At 41.3% G+C, this 19,485-nt stretch overlaps 1 protein-coding gene across 4 annotated transcripts in view; it reads left to right on the plus strand.

Annotated features, from left to right (window-relative positions):
• The window catches only part of RIN2 (Ras and Rab interactor 2), a 242,644-nt gene that overhangs the window by 114,143 nt on the left and 109,016 nt on the right, over positions 1-19,485 (plus strand). For all 4 annotated transcript variants that reach the window (XR_007151168.1, XM_047854170.1, XM_047854172.1 and 1 more), the window contains one exon: positions 1,427-1,519. Coding sequence is in view for 3 of the 4 variants with exons in the window: in XM_047854170.1 (XP_047710126.1) it covers positions 1,463-1,519 (57 nt within the window). In the remaining variant the exon portion in view is untranslated. The remainder of the gene's footprint in view (positions 1-1,426; positions 1,520-19,485) is intronic.

Here is a 19,485-nt window from a genome sequence, read left to right on the forward strand (position 1 = left end):
CCTCTGAACCTTTACAGAGAGGGAGCCATGGAGGGAAGACTAAATTAGCGAGGGTTCCCCGGAGGGATGGGTAGCACTGCGTTACTGTCTTCCTATAGATGAGATTCTACAGATCAACAGAGTCCCCTATGAATGTGAACATAGGGGCAAATCTTGAGGCCAAAATGAGCCTCTTGCCAAAAAGTATTCTTTGCTAATGCACATGTAGCTCTCTGCTAAGTAATTATGCTTTTCCACTTGTTGAAATGTCCCTTTGGTGCTATTGGCTCTCTGCCCACCCCCACCCCCACCCACCCCCACCTCCCCCACCCCCGGCAATAATGAAATTGCTTTTGCAAATTGGCAGCAGCTACTGTGGCTTTGGCTTTGGTGCCTCCCGACCCCACCCCTGCAGCTCAACCCCCTTTAATATTCCTTAATGTGGCGTGACCTGTTTTCACTTTATTGTCCTTATACCATGTTGGTGATGGTCAGGACGAGCTTCGTCTTAAGCGTGTTATGGCAAAGAGAAGAGATTGTGAGCAGAACAGTTTTATACTTGCTCCTGACCCAGCCTCCCTGGGTAAGGAAGGTTTAGGGATGCCCGCCTCTCCAGGTCTGCACTGCACGCTGGCTGGGGTAAGGCCAGCTGCCTGGGTGTGCGTGTGTTTTACTTAGGAGTGGACACTGAAGGCTTTGTAGCCAAGAGGGAAGATTATCGAGTTTTGATGCTCAAGTGAGGGAAATTCCAAGCTGAAATGACCACAGTTATGATTCAGAATCATATCATGCCTTTAAATTTTTCTCTGCATTCCAAAGTGCACTGCCCCCCTCCCCTTGGGTTATCATGGAGCTGTTTCCGTGTTGTTTCTTATACAAACTTATCTCTGTAAACAGGGACGTAGGATTTCATCTCAATCTTTGATTTCTAAGGAGAAAATAAAGGGATTTATTCCCAGTGCCCTTGTGTTGACCTTGCCTGGGGGAGAGGGCTAGCAGAGCTGATGATGACCTCATCTCATTCCGGCAGGATTTCCTGGGACATGCAGGGCCTCATTCTTCTGCTGTCCCTCTGTGTTCAGCCACATTAAGTCCATAAGCTTCAGAGCAGATTACGGTGACATCTAATATCGGTCCCTTTAGGACTTGAGCATGAGGTCAAGCAAACATACAAAGCAATCATTATACTTTCTGCAGTCCCAGAGACCTTCTGCGTCAGCTGGAGAAACAGGAGGTGGGGCAGTGAGGTGGGGCACAGACTAGGAACTGAGCTGTCTGGAGCAGGAAATCAGCCTGAAAGGGGATGGAAGGGCTTTGGTGGGAAATAAATGGCACTGTGTTGTTGACGGAAAAAGATCTTGGCAGGACTGTTGTTGTGAGTGTTCTGTGGCTTAGAAAGGAATTTCCTACAGGCTGGACTAACCATTAAAAATATCTCTACCTTCAGGAGTCCCGGGCGTGCAATAGAGCATCGCTGGGGGAGATGTCAGCTTGGACCATGGGTGCCCGCGGTCTGGACAAGCGAGGAAGTTTCTTTAAGGTAAAAGGAAGCCTTGATTGGGATTTCTAATGGGCAGACTTTCTCACTTTGCTGGGCTGCTTGAGGAGCTGCGGAGTGAAGCCTGTTCTGAGCCAGCTCTTGGGGCGGGGGGGGGGGGGGGGGAGCTTGCCTGAACCCAGCTGCGAGCTGTTACTGGGTTTACAGTAGGTTGGAGTTTTTGTGACCTAGTGATTCCAGACAGGCCCAGGATCTAGGGCCTGCGAGATGCAACCCTGTATAAAACAGTTGAGGCAATCTTTATCTGTTCCTTTTTCAACTGGATGGTTTTATGATAGAAGCTGGATTTTGCATTCCAGTCAATCGATGCTGTAGGCAAGTGTGTTTTGCACTTTACTTGACTGTATGAATCACGTAGGTCCTCTTTAAAGAACAACAACAACAACAAAAAACAGATTCCTGGGTCTCACCCTAGACTGATTGTTATTTACTGGTGTATTTTATCAAATACTTAGAGGCCTCTTATGATCAGGCAAGAGAGAACCAAGGCATGATTAAAACTGTGCCACTCTCCATATGCATATAGATGTTAATGGGTTGAAATTACCTTGCTAGTTTAATGAGATTCTAAATGGGTATTTTATATACTCTGTGTGTATGTTGTAAATTAAGACTTGGTGGTCATTTCAAATTTGCACTTGGGAATTCATTTCCTTCTTATGGCTTTTGCTTTGTATAAAAAACAAGATCATGTAAAGGAGTAGAAAAACGGAGGTAAAATGTGCATTTGAAATCTGTCATAGGAAAGTGTTCAAACATCCTATCTTTTTCCTCAAAGGAGGAATAACACAGGAGCCTCCTAATTACCGAGGAAAACAGACAATGTTTACTAATTCTCCCATCCTGATGGGTTGCAAGTGTGTATTAACTTGCATGTATATGCTTCCCATTTGCAAAAGACTAAACCAATTTACTATGTCAATTTTGGACTCCATAAAAATCTATCAGAAGAGCCTTGTTGATACAGCAAAGCTAAATTCAACAAGCCAACCACAGTAAGGAAGGACATCATCAGGACACAGTCCCACTGGTGTGCAAGTGGGAGGACGGGAGACATCTTCATAGGGTTCAGAGGTCTGGGCTTGGGTCCCTTAAGCTGTATTTTCCAAGGCAGAGAATTGATCGGATTTCAGCAGAGTATGTGGCATAATAGTTCCGGATTGGTGGATTCAGCAAGACAATGGTCTTGAATAGAATCTTGGCAAGTTAACTATTGTTTGATGGGCAAGCTTTTCCCAGGTGAGCAAACTGTTTGCCAGGACAAATTGTCTTGTAGGAATTTCCTGCAGCAAATAGCAAAGTGATTTGTTGGTTTAAAGCCTTAACATCCTGGGTACGAATATCCTGGAAGAAATAGTTATGTTGACACAGATGGTCTTGATTCTCCGTCCTCATAGTTATGTGATGTGGATGTAGCCAGCTCTGTTCTTCATTCGTTTACTCAACTTGGAATAAAGCTGTACAACATCCACCCACTTGAGGCAGACGAAGGACTTTTCAAGTCTCTTATAGACCAGGCACTAACCCACCAGGCTCCTGACTCATCTCCAGTTCCTGGATCCTGTGTTATGTGGAGATACTTACTTCATCCTGGTAGAGGGGACAAACCCACCCCCCTCCTTAACCCAAGGCGCTGTCTACATCAGCCTAACTATTGGTTAGTCTGTAATTACCACCTTATGCTCAGGAAATATGGGGCGGGGAGGGGGGTGGAATCTTACATAGCAGTTAGACTTCATAGTCAAAGCAAAAGAAGAAAATCAAGTATGGTCAAAATTGCCTTTGAAAATTCCTGAGGGAGGGTCCATATTGGACTCAATACGACCTGTTGATTTCATGGTAGCCAGTGTGTCCTGAAGTCCTGGGGAGAAAAAAAAATTTTTTTCAGTTGGACAGCAGGTAAAGCAGTTAACTTGTATTTCTGGGCTATGTCCTATGAAAGAATCAATCAGGCAAGAAGTGAGAGGCCTGCCTGACCCCAATGAAGACAAGTCTTGCTCATCTCTCCTGCGTCACATGTCCTGGAAGAAAATGTTGGCCAAGAGGTCTGCACTGTTTAACTTGGTATCGTCTTTCTTTTTTTTCTTCTTCTTTTCTTCCCCAGAGCTTAAATTGTTTAAGTTACATACTCCAAGGTAATGGTACATTTTATACTTCTTTTCTTTCTTTTCTCTTCTTCATAGATAATATTATTCTTTATGATGACTATTCCATAATTAATGATGGAGTAGTATTAGTTATTATAATATTAAGTAAATAAATATGATTGTTAGTTATTATTAATGATTTCACAATTTAGGCATGTAGTTATCCGCAAGGATGAAGTCAACTGCCCTTTGGACACAGGTCAGGTGGGTTAAGGCACCTTTGTGTCTTGCAACTTATCTGAGTCATTTCCATGAGCCAGGATAGATAGAAAACCACAAACCGAAGCTTACCAGTTGGTTAGCAATTCTGATTTTGAAAATACAAATTGAATAAGGGAAGATAATGATGAAAAAGAGGCCTGGTGATTGTCTTTCAATTATCTACACTTTACACAAAATCACGTGAGCCCTAATAGCTGAGAAATGTGTATGGAATTCATCTGTGAGCCAAGAATGTAACCAAGTATTCTTACACTTCATGAAATTGTCCTGTCTGGTTATAGGGCATCACTGATGTTTGGGAAGCACAGCATGGCAGTAAGAGTCATTCCAAAATTTAGCCCTCCCCCCACCTCCCTAGGTATATGGAGTCAACCTCAGGTCTCAAAGTCCACTTCTTCAGGAAAGATTTTTCAGGAACACCACATTGGGGTATATATTCTCAGAGCCCCATTTACTTCTCACATGAAACATTATTTTCTTTTATAACTTGTAATGTGTTTAGTATTGTGAATATTTGATTGGCTACTGAAGATTGTCTGAGCATTCTGGGGTGGTTGAGAGTGCCCCATGGTTATTATTCATGTGGAATCACATCCTGGAAGCCTGGCCACAGAAATCCTATCCTGGACAAACACATTTTCCACAGTCCTTCCCATCGTGAAGCACCATCGTGAATTTTTTCAGAAATGCGTCTTCCTGGTCTACAAGGTGTCCATTAAAACATATACGGGGAAGCAGGTGATGCCCTGGACAAAGCAACCAGAGTTATCTGCACGTCAATATAGAAGTGAACACCTGTTACTATACATTTCAGGATGTATTGTGTGAAAGAGCTTGTGTAAGAAAGACATCATCTAGGCTAGAAAAGCTCTAGGTGGTTCTGCACTAGCAGACAAACTCAAAGTTAGCTTTGATCCCTCCTTTCCTGAATAGCAAAGCTTCCTCCAAGCCACCCACACCCCTTCCCCATTCAGAGGCCCAGTTCTGGCAGATTCCTCTCAAGTCACCAAACTCCCCACCATCCTCCTTCCTCTACAGACACTTTCCCATTTCTGTTCTCATTCTTTCATTTCTGGGCACTACAGATGATGCCTTTAATGTGTCTGCACTACCACCAGGCGTGTTTATTTCCAAACCATCCCATCATCCATTTCGCCTGCTTGTAGACTCTGGCTTTATGCTGGGCCCAGGACTGGTCAGTATTCTTTACCTTGACAGTTGAGGTCTTCTGGCTCTCCTTTCCCTGCTTCTTCCTCCACTGGTCCTACCACTTGGGTCTGCTGCTGTGGTCCAAACCTGCAGGTGCCCAGATTCCAGGCTTGGCCCATCCCTCCTCCTCCCCCTCACCTTCCACTTCTCCCCACCAGGCTCCTAACTACCCTTCCAGGCTTACATAGACACACTGTATCCATTGACAAAGGAACTCACATGGTCTGAGCTGATATCTACCTTTATTTTTGTCTGAAGATAAAATTGTGGTAGATGGCCTAGCTATGGCTCCAGCATGGTACCAGGAAGTAAACTTCAATTCATACATAACTTTAGCTCTGCCATGAGTGATTTCCTCTGTCCTTTTGTTGCTGTTTCCTTGCCCCCGAGGGGGCAGCCTCTTATGGCAGAGAACAATTCCAGAAGAGGACCAGTGTGTATTGCCCACTTAACAATCCAATTTCTTCCAGGAGTGCCTGGGTGAGCCTGCCCTGTGCCATGTACAAGTTGGTAGAGTTCTCTGTTTCTCAGTGACTGCTTCCCAGCCTCCTTTGCCCCCAGGACAGGAGAACAGTTGGTCTTAACTGACCAGGAAAAAAATACGTTTGGACTCCAGGGATCCTGCCCTCCTGTGTTTCCCAACCGGTCCCTTCTGCGGGGACACGCTCTGAGCCTGGGCTCACAAACCAGCTGGGAAGTTTGAGGGCACAGTTCAGCAGCAGAGGCTAAGTTTGAGAAATCCTTTTTTGGTCATTTTGAATGGTTTGGATAACAGGTGCATCATGTTTCAGACCTTTCAGAGAAGCCATAGAAGAGAGCTCTCTGGCACCATAAAGAATAGAGTGTGACTAGTTTTGAAGAAACTTGATTGCTAAAATGTGACTGTACAAAATAGATAAACCAGAGGTGATGATTCACTTCACCCTGACTGCCTTCCCTCAACTATCAGTCTTTCCTCAGCATTTGAAATGTTATTCTGTTTTCAAAAATTCTGTCTGCAGGCAGATTTTCAATCATCCAGAAGTGGTGCAATCGCACACCTTGGGTGATTCCCAGCATTCAAACTTCCAGACTATTCTTGGTGTGGAGAGTCATTTCTTTCAGGCACAGTCCAGTACAGCAATTCACTGTTGTGTGACCATGGACAGAGATTGCAGGGGCTTGAAAAGTAATGAATGGAACCAAAATCACATTTTAGTCAGTAATTTCATTGGACAAATCCTTACGTGGCTCTGTGGACACTTAAAAGCCAAAGGTATGAGCGCCACACCCTTAATCTTTTAGCATGGCCCCTGGACAGTGAATGGACATCACCTCACATGCCAGACAGCCAGGAAGGCACCATGTACCAGTCTATACTCAAGAAAGGACTAAGCACCCTGCAGTGAGAACAAAATAGAGATTAGAGATTTGGTCAGGGCAGATGACATATTGATAATTATTCATAATAATGTTGCAAAGCATAGCTGACATCAGTATTTGGTGTATCTTTTGTTTTCCAGAAATAAATTCTTCCCAGACGCTTAAACCTGGAGAGGGCTTAGAGAGGTGCTGTCCCTTGGAAATATGAAGTCAGCTACAGGGGTCATTTTAAATGTTCTAGTAGCCACATTAAAAAAAAAAGTGAAATTGATTTTAATAATATGTTTTATTTAACTTAGTATATCTAAAATATTGTCATGTAAATGTGTAATCGATATGAAAGTATGAATCAGATATTCTATATACTTTTTTTTTGTACCATGACTTTGAAATCTGGTTTGTACTTTCCACTGAGCACATCTCAATTCAGACTAGCCACACTTCAAGTGCTCGGTTGCCACATGTGGCTGGTGGCTGCCGTTTTGGACAGTTGGAGGGCTACATTTTGTGTTGTCTAAACCACCTCCTGTTACAGATGGGTAAACTGAGGTCCAGGGTAAACTGAAGTGCCAGGACTGGTTCATCTATAGGACTGATGGGAACTGGACTTGACTTTTTCCTGAGGCACCCTACCCTATATAGCCCACCCAAGGGGGCTGATCCCTTTCCCCTTCTTCCAGTGGGATTTCCCAGGAAACTCCATCCAGAGAGGTCATGAGTACAGTGATGTCTCTTTGGAAGAGAGGTTGGCTTTTTTGGATGCACATGCTTGTCTCTCACCATCTGCTCCAGATCCCTCCAGGACACATATCAGTCCCCCAGGGCATGACTTTCTAGGAATGCCATCATAATTATTAGACAGCAGTTCCCAGTTGTGTTTTCAAAAAGCGATGGATTTCATGGTTTTATTGGATAGCTTTTCTAGCACATTTTGGCCATTCATTTCTTTCTTCTTCTTTTTTTTAAAGATTTTTTTAAATGTTTATTTTTTTTGAGAGAGAGAGAGAGCACACAGACGTGAGTGGGGGAGGGGCAGAGGTGGGGGACAGAAGATTAGTAGCAGGCTCTGTGCTGACAGTGAACCCAATGCAGGGCTCATGAACCATGAGATCATGAGATCATGACCTGAGCTGAAGCTGGACGCTCAACTGAGCCACCCAGTTGTCCCTGGCCATTCATTTCTGATATTAAATATTACATTTTGGGCTGCAACACATTCTCACTTGCTTTAAGGAACTTTTTTTTAAAAAAACAAAATCAGAAGTAAAATAGATTTCCTTGGTTCCCCTCAACCACATATTTCTCCAGGATTACGTATAACTGTGAGTTTTCATTATCAGTGGGATACCAAGGAGGGAGATGTAGATTTGAAGGAGTATTAAAGGACTATTATGTCAACATATAATTGTCAGAAAGTTAAAACATAACTCTCATACAATATGGAATGAACATCTGTCAAAGCTTTATTCACCCCATGCATGAAACCAGGAAACCAGCATAAATCTGGTTCAAAGAACACTTTGACAAGTGTCATATCTGTAGTGTATACCTGTTAAAAAGTCCTTCTGTAATAAGTTTACCAAGTTAAAAATCAAAACTGGTTAAAGTCCTACAGGCAATAAAACTCTAATCTTTGGGATAATCTTTTTTTTTTTTTTTTGAACAGAAATCTCCAGGCTGACATGTAACCATCCAGTACCCAAGCTGTTCATTAGTTCCACATAGCAAAGTCAAACATAGGTACACCCCCTTAGGTAATTAAATAATCTTTAGGTGATTTTGTTAAATAATGCTCAAGCACAGTGCTCAAAAACAAAAGGGTTCTTCTACCTGGAAACTTTAAAACCTTCTAATAAACAACTCTTGGGCAAAAGGGGAAATGCAAAATAGAATTACAGAATTTCTAAAAAATAATCAGAACACTATGGCAAAATGGAATTACATAATTTCTAAAAAGTAATTAAAACACTACCTGTTAGAATCCATGTCATATATTTAAAGCAGAGGTCAGAGGAAAATTCATAGCATTAAACATGTCAAAAAAGACATGTCCCACCCACCTTTTGGCCTTATTTTCAAGTTTTAAATAGTGTTCTTTATTAACACTGAAATGGCTTATTCCCTGCCTCTTCTATGACCCTCCCCTTTCCTCGTCCCCATCTTTCTCCAACCAGGGATTGTGCCTTTAAAGAGTGTATTTCTTCAGTGAGGTCATAGAACCATGGGAAATCTTGCTCTGACTTTGATTTAGAGGTGATTTCTCCTTAGAGGAGAAACTTCCTGTTCACTGTGGAATCAAAGATATATTAATAGCATTAATTTCTGGACTCTTTTTCATAATGGAAAAGCCTCACAATGATATTTTGGATATTGCTCTGATACCTAAAGTCAAATACCAGAGGCTGATAAAATCCTTGCGTGTAAGTTTTACGGACTGAGGTGCCAATGTATGTGGAGCCTAATTTCCCAGGATAGATTTTCTTTCAAACATCTTTACATGGTAAGCAAAAACTATTTTCACAACAAATTTGAAGCTCTATTATCTATTGCTATATAACTAATTGCCCCCACACCTTAGTGACTTAAAACAAGTGTCTGTACCTCACTGTTTCTGGAGGTCAGAAACCTAGGCTTGTTTAATGGAGTGCCTCTGGTGCTGGGTCACTACGAGATCACTGCCGAGTTGTTGGCTGGGCTGTATTCTCATCAGGTGGCTCAAACGGAGAGCCTACTTCAAACTCACTTGGCAGGTGTCTATCCCTCTCCACAGGGCTGGCCTCAGGACAAGGCAGATGGCTTCCCCCCAAGGTGAGCCATATAGGAGAAAACAAGAGAGACAAAAGCTAGAGTCTGTTTATAACCTGATCTTGAGAGTGATGCCCCATTACTTCTGCCGTGTTCTGTTTGTTAGAAGCCAGTCAGGTAGTCCAGCCCTAACTCAAGGGGGCATCACTCAAAGGTGTGACTACAAGGATGTCTAGAGTTTACCAGCCATCTTAGAGACAAAGACATAGGCAAATAGTTTAGTTACAAAGTCAAAAACCTACAGGGCCAGACAGAATGATGGGAGTGAAATGAATAAGTGGGCCTGTCTGGTGTTGGGCAGGTAGTTTTGGTGGGAACACAACTGGCGGGAGGGCACCAGACCCTACCAGGAGGGGGATGCTGCTAACTCAGTTCCAGCCAGATGCTGTCACAAGAGAATGAATCTGGGTCCTCTGATGTTTCTCAAGAGAGGCCAGAAGTCTAGATTTTTACGTAAGAGAAACCCAATTTGTTTCAAATTTTAAAGATTTTATTTTTTTAAAGTAATCTCTACACTCAACATGGGGCTCAAATTCACAACCCTGAGATCAAGAGTCACATGCTCTATGACTGAGCCAGCCAGGTGTCCCAAGAACCTTTAAAAGTACAGTGAGGATGGAAGAAAATGCTTCTGAGGGCAGGCTTTGATCTGGGGTCTATCAGTTTGAACTCCTACTTAGTTAGCTGGAAGAAAGATCAGGCATGTGTAAAGTTCAGTCTCCTAACACTCCTGACCCCCCAGGAGGCTCAGGGGGTGTGCAAAGGATGCAGAGGCCCCAGCGGCTATATCTCTTGGGGACCTCACATCCAGCAGTGACAGAGCCTGTGAGTTCTGACTGAACCCTGAGATACAGAGGATCATCCATGGATGGACTGAGGGAAACTTAGGCAAAGAGGCAGCAAGTTTCTTCCCCAGGCCTTGACAGTGCCTTGGATCAGCCCATGGTCACCAGGGTCTGTAGGGATCATAAGTTGTAGAAACTCCTCCTCCCACCATCAAGAGCAGCTTCTCATGTTTAGCTGACGGGGCACCAAGAGCCCACTATCCCAGATGTTAAAGGTGTCAAGGGAGGAGCTAGTTTGGGATACAGAGTATCTCTCCTTCCTTCCTTCCTGTAATTCCACATGGAGACTCATTTTGAGTTAATAAGTAGCACTTAACTGGCAGAATGTCAGGTGATAACATTAGTCATTCACAACTTAGTATAAAGTAGGGCTTTATGAACCACTAGCTGAGATCAGCTTAGAGAAGAAATTTGAGTTCATGTGCATTGAGGAGAAGGGGATAGAATAAGGCAAATCGGGATTCCTGAGGGGAAGGATGGACCTCAGGGACCCACTGTGGGTGGGCCAGGCAGCATGGGCACCAGTCACCCAGAGTGGAGAGGATGTCAGGAAGTAATAGGTTGAGATACAGATAATCATATCTTTTGGATAGTCTCCAAACACCATTGCCCTGAACCTGGAGGCTGAGTGGTTCTACATGGGCCCTTTATTTAGGACACATCTTTTACCACCAAAAGAAAAGTGTCTCCATTCACAGCACACTGACACAAAATGTGTGAGCTTTTCCCACACCAAACAATTTATTCCCCAATTCTCTGTGGACACTAGCTGGGCATTCAAGTCTGACACTAAATAAACAGAGTTAGTCTAGACGTCACAGGTTAAGGGCTCATTCCCAGAAGACTGCTCCCACTTCAGACACCAATCACAAGCAGTGAGTTCCCAGATTATCCCCACTTCTGTCCAACCTGACTGTAAATCAGTGGCTCCCACAACCCCTCTTTAGGTACAGTAATTCCCTAGAATGGCTCCCAGAACTCAGGGAAACGAATCACTTACTATTACCAGTGTCTTATAAAGGATACAGGTGAATAACTAGATGAAGAGATACATAGAGGAGGTTCTGGAAGGGTCTTGAGCACAGGAGCTTTTGTCCCTGAGTTTGGGATGTGCCTCTCTTGGCTTCACCAATCAGAAGCTCTTCAAACCCCTGCATTCAGAGTTTTTATGGAGACTCATTATGTAGGCACAGTTGATTCAATCATAGGCCATTAGTGATTAGCTCCATCCCCAGCCCCACTTTCTTCCCCAGTGGTGGGGTCAGGGGTGGGGCTGAAAATTCCAGCTCTGTAATCACAGGGTTGGTTACCCTGGCTATGAGCCCCCATTCTAAAGCTATCCAGGGGCTACCTGCCACCAGTCGTCTCATTACTATAAACCCAGGTATGAACCAAGGGGTCTTGCAGTGAATAACAAAAGATGCTCCTATTACTTCTATCATTTAGGAAATTCCAAGGGTTTTAGAGCTATGTGTCAGGAGGCCCAAGGAGAATGAGAACCATCACAAAGACAAACCCTATAAGCACAAACCATTCCCCTTCAGGTGGCACCGTTAATGGACAGATGGGAGTTTTTGATGACAAATCCAGCCAGTCTGAAAGGCAAAGCACAACCCCATTAGCAATGTCCTGGGAGATACAGATACTGACATTATCTTCCCAAGCCAGTGTCAGAGTAAAGGGAAGAAAGTGAAGAACAAAGGGTTTTATGTTTAGTTAAAATATGAGGTCTTGCTATGAGGTCTTGGAAGGAAGAGTCTACCTCAATGTCAGCTTCTTCTCTTCCTTGTCAGTTTGAATTGGAGATTTGCATCATCTGTGCAGGACCAGATGTCAGGTGGAGGCTTCTTTAGCTATGAGATGCATATCCCAAGGTTTAAGTTCCTGAAGTTTGGCTGCCATCTGAGTACTAAGGGGGGCCTGGTTTAGTTCCTTCCAAGGAGATTCAAGGGCAGTCTCTGTTTTTACTGATTCCAAATCAGAAGAGTGGGAGAAAATTAGAGACATTAGTTTGGAGAGTTGTAACCGGATTTTCGAGTAAACTAGAAGAAATCAGGATCCAGTCCAAATTGTAGGTCTATAACAGAGCCTCAAGAAAATTAACACGCTTGGAATCTAATATAGATAACAGTGTAAACATAATTTATTTTCTCTGCAATTACCCGCATTTTTAATAGTAAAACTAACTTGTTGCATTCAACTTTGCCTGATTATTTATATAAGTATAGCAGAGACTAGTGATTGAGAAAGTTTTTTTATCAACGTTTATTTATTTTTGGGACAGAGAGAGACAGAGCGTGAACGGGGGAGGGGCAGAGAGAGAGGGAGACACAGAATCGGAAACAGGCTCCAGGCTCTGAGCCATCAGCCCAGAGCCCGACGCGGGGCTCAAACTCACGGACCGTGAGATCATGACCTGGCTGAAGTCGGACGCTCAACTGACTGCGCCACCCAGGCACCCCGAGAAAGTTTTTTTAAAGACCGCTTTGCTGGAACCTTGTAAATATGTTACCAGGAAGATTTTTACATCTGTTTCAAATGTGACAATCCAGTCAGAGCCTTGGTAATATAGCCAATATTTCCAACTGTGTCCTTTTATAAGAACAGGTTCTCATTGAACTTACATAAATAATTATTTTGTCACAAAAAGAACACTCAAGTTTTTGAATTCTGGAGGCATCAGGTAGGGAGAAAGTACATGTTTCATCTTTCTTCACAAAGGTATATCTCAAGAAATTGTTAATAACTTGAGAGAAAAGAGAAAGGGATTTCCTAAAATCTGGAAGAGCAACACAATAGAAAACCAGTGATATTTTAAACAAGAAATCATAAAAACATAATCAGAATCCTCAGTTTATTTCTTGTTCTGCTTGAATTATTTCCACGCATTCTGGAAATTCTTACCCAGTTTAGTTGTATGATCTGAAAGTTATCTTGTATTCTAGGGTATAAGTCAGATTCCTTTCCATGGAATTTCTCTGAAGATGAAACACATTTGCAGGAATTTTGTAAAAGCCTCTGACTATAGCAATAACTGTAAATGACAAAAACTTAAACATGCCCATTATTAAATATTTGATGAGAATTCATTATAATGGAATTGACAAGGAAATTTGATTACTTCTGTGACATGCCACATCTTGAAATAATAAATGACAAGTGATATCATATGAGGACATATCAGAGTTTTGGAACATTCATATTGATAACATTACCCACACAATGTGACCTAAGAAGGTTTATCACTACTTATTTGACAATGCTTCCCTTGTATTTTAACACATGAAATAAACCTAATTAGCTTAACATCTCTTTTTGTAAGGAGAGAGAACAAATCCTTTGAAATGTTCTAGTTGCTCTCTGGAAATTTTCAAAGTGAATTCAAGGTCAAGAAGACTTCATTTAGAATTTGACTTTAGAGAAGTTTGTCAAAAATATTAAAAAGTTTGGACACTCGGCCAAATAGGATCATAGGTCGCCATGAAACAATACATAGTTATCCATTTAACCAAAATGACAAAGACTTCACAGGCAAATACAGAGAGTAAAATAGTCATAAAAAGCCTTAACTTTTTTTTTAATATTGAAAAGACTCAGGGGTTTTTTTTCAAAGTAATCAAAGACCTGATAAAGACACAACAGAATCTTTGTTTTTCTAGCAAATTATGTTAAAGGTAAAGAAAACCTTTGTTTACAATTCCTTATTAAAAGCAGAGCAACAATCTAAGAAAACTGTGTCCCTTTAACAGAGAGAAAGACCAAATTCTAATTTTGTACCAGAGTACTTTTGGTATTAAAGCTCATCGTTAGATATATTTTCATCTTAGCCAGCTTGATCACATTTAAAAATTCCTTTTCAAAGATTCCTTTTCCACAAAACCTTTTTAAGTATTTTTTTAATGTTTATTTATTTTTGAGAGACAGAGCACTAGATGGGGAGGAGCAGAGAGAGGAAGACACAGAATCCGAAACAGGCTCCAGGCTCTGACCTGTCAGCACAGAGCCCAACGCAGGGCTCGAATCCACAAACCATGAGATCATGACCTGAGCTGAAGTCAGATGTTTAACTGACTGAGCCACCCAGGCGCCCCTTTCCACAAAACTCCTATAACATTTTTTTCTGTATTCAGATGTTGTCCTAAGTTTTCCCTATGTAAATAACAAGCCTCACTCTAGGACAAAATTACTTTTTTTTCCCTCAACAAAAATGTATTTCCATTCCTCATACCTCCTCCCCCCTCCTCCTCCTTCTTCTCCTTCTTATTCATCATCTTCTTCTTCTTCTTTTTTTTTTTTTCCAACGCTGCTCCTTTCTGGCAGCTATCAGTTTGTCCTCTGCTGTTTCTGCTGGGCCTGTTTCTGCTATTTGTTTGTTTGTTTTAGATTTCACACATAAATGAAATCATACAACATTTATATTTCTCTGCCTGACTTATTTCACTTAGCATAATACCCCTTTAGGTCCATCCACATTGCTGCAAATAGTAAGTTCTCATTCTTTTTTATGGCTGAGTAATAGTCCATTACATATACATATATATATGCACACACACACACATAGATATACACACACACACACACACACACACCTTTGTGGATGGACACTTGGGTTACTTCTATATCTTGGTTATTGTAAATAATGCTGCAATAAACATAAAGGTGAATATTATCTTTCTTAAATTAGTAGAGGATTTTTTTCTTGGGGGGGGGGCGCGGGTAAATACCCAATGGTGGAATTACTGCATCATCTGGCATTTCTATTTTTTTGGGGGGGGGACCTCCATACTTTTTTCCACAGTGGTTGCACCAATTCACATTCCCACCAACAGTGAACTAAAGGGTTCCTTTTTCGCCACATCCTTGCCAACACTTGTTATTTCTAGTCTTTTTGATTTTAGCCATTCTGATAGGTGTGAGGTGATATCTCATTGTGGTTTTGATTTGCATTTTCCTGATGATGAGTGATTTTGAGCATCTTTTCATGTATCTGTTGGCCATCTGTCTGTCTTTGGAGAAATGTCTGCCCATTTTCAATCAGATTGTTTTTTCCTTGTACTTTCTTTTACTGACAGCAAACCTCCTACTTTTCTTGCATATAGACATGTTTCCTTTATTTTTAGTAGCTTTAACGGAATCTATCAATTAGGATAGGAGCCTGAACTAAGAAGTAAATGGTTGTGAACTGTCTTTTAAACTAGCATTCTATAAATTGGCAAATTAATGCATACTTTTTATGATTTTTAGAAATATGTGCTTTTTAAAAATTTTTTTAAATTTATTTTTGAGACAGAGAGAGACAGAGCATGAGCAGGGGAGGGGCAGATAGAGGAGAAACAAAATCTGAAGCAGGCTCCAGGTTCTGAGCTATCAGCACAGAGCCCAATGCGGGGCTTGAACTCACAGACTGTGAGACCGTGACCTGAGCTGAAGTTGGATGTTTAACCAACTGAGCCACTGAGGTGCCCCGAAATATGTGCTTTTTATAGTACATTTTTTTTTTAAAAAGCATGAAACATGTTTACTAATGAATCCAAATTTATCTTTTAGTTTCTCTCTATTAAGGAAGCCAAAAGTAGATAAACTTCTGTTTGGTATTTAGTGTTTCATTATTTTATCTTACTTGGAAATGATGTAGATATTGAATGAATTTAACTTAACTCATCACTTAACATAGCAAAACTAAGATTCCAGGTTACCAGAAAGATTTGGGGAAGCTATTTTAAAAGTTTACCTAAAAACTTCATCTTATTTACATCTATCCAATTTACTTATTCTTAACAATTGTGTTTAGATTACCCACAAAACCTTTCATGAAACATTAGACAAATGTTTCATGAAACATTATTTCAAGTTATTTTTTGCTGGCAAATTTTGTAACGGGATAACACGAACTTAGGAAACCTAAGGTGAGATAAAAGCCTTATATTCAACGTCGATAACTCTAAGACATGTCTTTATTAATTAACAAAATTAAACTAGCTTTTATTTACCAAAAATCACCCTAGATCACATGAACTTGAAAAATATTTGTATTAGTTTCTATTGTATTTTTGAGATTTAGAAATGCTTTATTTATGAGCGTTTGTGTTTAAGTCAATTAAGTAGAGTCATTTACAAATTAATTTTAACAATGCCATTCAGGGGTAAAAAAATGTCACACATCTGCAATAGACACACCTAAACATATAAAGGGAGACTTTATAGTGATTGTTTTAAAGTGTTTAGACATGAAACAGGTATGGTATTAAAAACTCACTAGTTTAAAAAGGAAAGTTGGATCCAAACTGTCTTCTGGTCAATGGAATAAGCTAAGGTTACCTACTCAGGTGGCTATTTTTTGTTTTTTGTTTTTTTGCTAATATTCATGGACAAGATATAGGATTTTTCATTCATCTAAAATTTAAATGACCTTTCCCCATTTTGTTTCACCTCTGATAAGAATTACTTCACTGAGGGTTATGCTTTTAATATTTTCATCTCAAAGTCAGAGGGAAGACGCAGTTTCCTCCAAGAAGAACCTTGGTTTCCTAAGGCCAATAATTTACAAACATTTTGAGATTAAAAAAAAAGGGAGAGGTTTTGGAATTGGTAAAAGGAATAGGTGAACCTTGAATTACCTAAAGCTACATTTTTAGTTTTGTAAAGATTTGTAAGAGAAGGACAGTTGCTTTTAATTTCTCAGAGACCTGGGTTGTAGCTTGGACATTAAGGACTGTGATACCTATCCACCTATGTTGGAATGTTTTATTGTTGTGGTTTTGGTTTTGGTTTTGGTTTCTCTTAGCTATTTACGGGGAAAATGTAGCCGTTTCTCAGTAAATCTGAGTCATATCAATTCTGGGAGGGGCTCACAGAGGGCCCTCCTTCAAAGGTAGATATGGGGTATCTATAAGGTCATTACCTTGGTGGACTTTTGTTTATGATCCTGTAAAGGCAATTCAGACAGAGGATAGCTAGAATGAGTACTCAAATAAAGGAGGATATAGGGAAGTAGTAAGAATTAAGCTAGTCTTATAGTCTTTTTGTGTTAGGTAATTTTTGTGTCTTTTTAATTTTTTATCAGCATTTTGCAACAACTCAGTGAAGCTAGTTTTGGAATTTTGAAGCTTTTGCTTTAAGTGCACTTCTTAAATGATCTAGTCTAATTGGAATGTTTCCCATTATGGCCACTGTAATTCTAGGTTGTAATTCCCCTGAGGGCTGGCAGCAGTTTGGTAGGACCCTAGCCACAAATGGGATTTAATTCACATTTCTGTCCAGCTAAATCTAACCTCAAATGGGGGTGCAACTCACACTTCTGTCCAGTCTTATTTTGGGGTTCCCAACCTGACAGTTACCAATCCAAGTTCACTAGGACACAGAACAAGCTGAGTAAGATTTTACCATTTTTATAGATATTTATAGCTTCCAGGGCTATAGTTCTTAGATATAAAGTCAGCAGGTGTGCTGGAAGGTGGGACACGTAACTCTTTGGATTTTAAAGGATCTCATGTAAGCAAATTTTATTGACCTCATGCCTTCTGCTGGACCCAGTCCAGCTCAGATCAGAACCAGTCAGATCCTGGACCCAGTTCGGTTTTTAAATTAGACCCAGTTCAAGCCCTGTTGGTAACCACCACCAGTTCCCAAAGTGGAAAGGGCTGGGGCTTTCCACTCTAAAACCTGGGAATGGCGGTCTGAAAAGCTAGGGGCTTGGCTCTGGGCAGAAGCTTTCACCAGTTCAAACTGATCTGCCTTGTACTGGACCGGGAGCTCCACACAAAAAGAGAGGAGGAACTTACTCATGGTCTTCTTCAGAAGTCATGAGAGACACCATGAACTGAAAGATCAAGGCTACCACACCATGTTTATCATTGTCCACAGGGCATTCCCTTCGGATCCTGTATCTGCCACCAAATCTGTTAAGCAATAAAAATTCAACTGAGTAATCTAAAAGACCAAATTGGCTGTATTGAATGATTCATGAATTGGGCAGCATCCCATGTAGCAAATAGAAAGGGGTCCTGTAGAGCTGCAGCAAAGGAAAGGTTTTGAAAGGTAGAGGGAGGGAAAAGGGAAATTATTAGCAAAGAATCCATTTTTTCAGTCAAGGTTGCCCTCCCAAGGGGAACACAGGGGATCCATCAGTGAATTTCTTAGTGCCGACCAGGAAAAATTCCATGTTGACTAGTTGAAGGTTACATTCCACCAGGGGTGGGGGTACAGGTCGCTGAAACTGAACTTAGGTATTAAGTCTTGGTTTTACTGATGTGGGCCCTTAACATAAATGACTCCATTTTGGACCTGTGGTTTTTATTTTAATAGCATGTGTATTAGGTTAGGGAGCAGTTGATACTCTAAATGTGGTCCCTGGACTGGCAGCATTGGCATGGCCCAGAGTTTGTTAGCAAGGCAGTCTCGACTACTAGTTCTTGAGGTATGGTGTCAGCTTCCAACATTGGCCTCACCTGGAAACTTCTTAGAAATGTAGATTGTTGGATTCCACCCAAGACCTCGTGATTCACACACAGGGGTGTCCAGCCATCTGTGTTTTAATAAGACCGCCAGGGGATTCATGTTTGGGAACTGCCATACTCTATTTGAATGAATAGACAGGATGGTACAAAAAGCATGGAAATGTCTGCGTTCTAGAGCTGATTTCATGTTCTTGTTTGGAAAATGGATTCTATCACCTTCCCAGCTGGGTTGTGAGCATCAATCTGTTCAGAGGTAGTATTTTGATTCTTTCAGTCATTACCCCCTTTACAGGTGTGGGTGTGATTGCCCCTGTCTGATACGATGTTCTATTTTGTTTTCTGTTGCTTCCTCAAGACACCTCCACGTTTCATTTTCTCTCTCAAGAGTGGCTGCACACAGACACACTAGTGGAGACCCTCAGAGGCAGGATGACTCAGCTGCTCAGAGCTTTGTAATGGACAGAAGCAAAATTGCCCCATTGAGCCCCTGGTTGTTGCAACACCTGATGTTGCCACTTACCCTCAGGTGCTCAAACTTTCTCTGTGCTAAGGATCAGAGATGTGGGCCCCTCCCCTCCTCAGCAAAAGCTTGGGAGAAATGAATTCAGACTCTACTGTTGGTATGCACTGCCATTTACCAGAGGAACAGAAGAACAAGCAGAAGCAACATGTCCTTTACTAAATGCCCAGCATTTTGGTGAAAACTACCGTTTTGGTGCCACTCCATAGGCACAACCCAACCTTTCTGCTTACTCAATGACTTTTTAGATTTTATGTTTAATTTCAGAAACAGTATTCCAGGCATTGTTCTAAGCACTTTAAACCCGTTTACTTATTTAATCCTCATGTTATCATTATGCCCATTTTACAGAGGAGAAAACTGAGACATGGAGAGCTTATGA

This window comes from Prionailurus viverrinus, chromosome A3 (assembly GCF_022837055.1).
Source record: "Prionailurus viverrinus isolate Anna chromosome A3, UM_Priviv_1.0, whole genome shotgun sequence".
Classification (NCBI taxonomy): domain Eukaryota; kingdom Metazoa; phylum Chordata; class Mammalia; order Carnivora; family Felidae; genus Prionailurus; species Prionailurus viverrinus.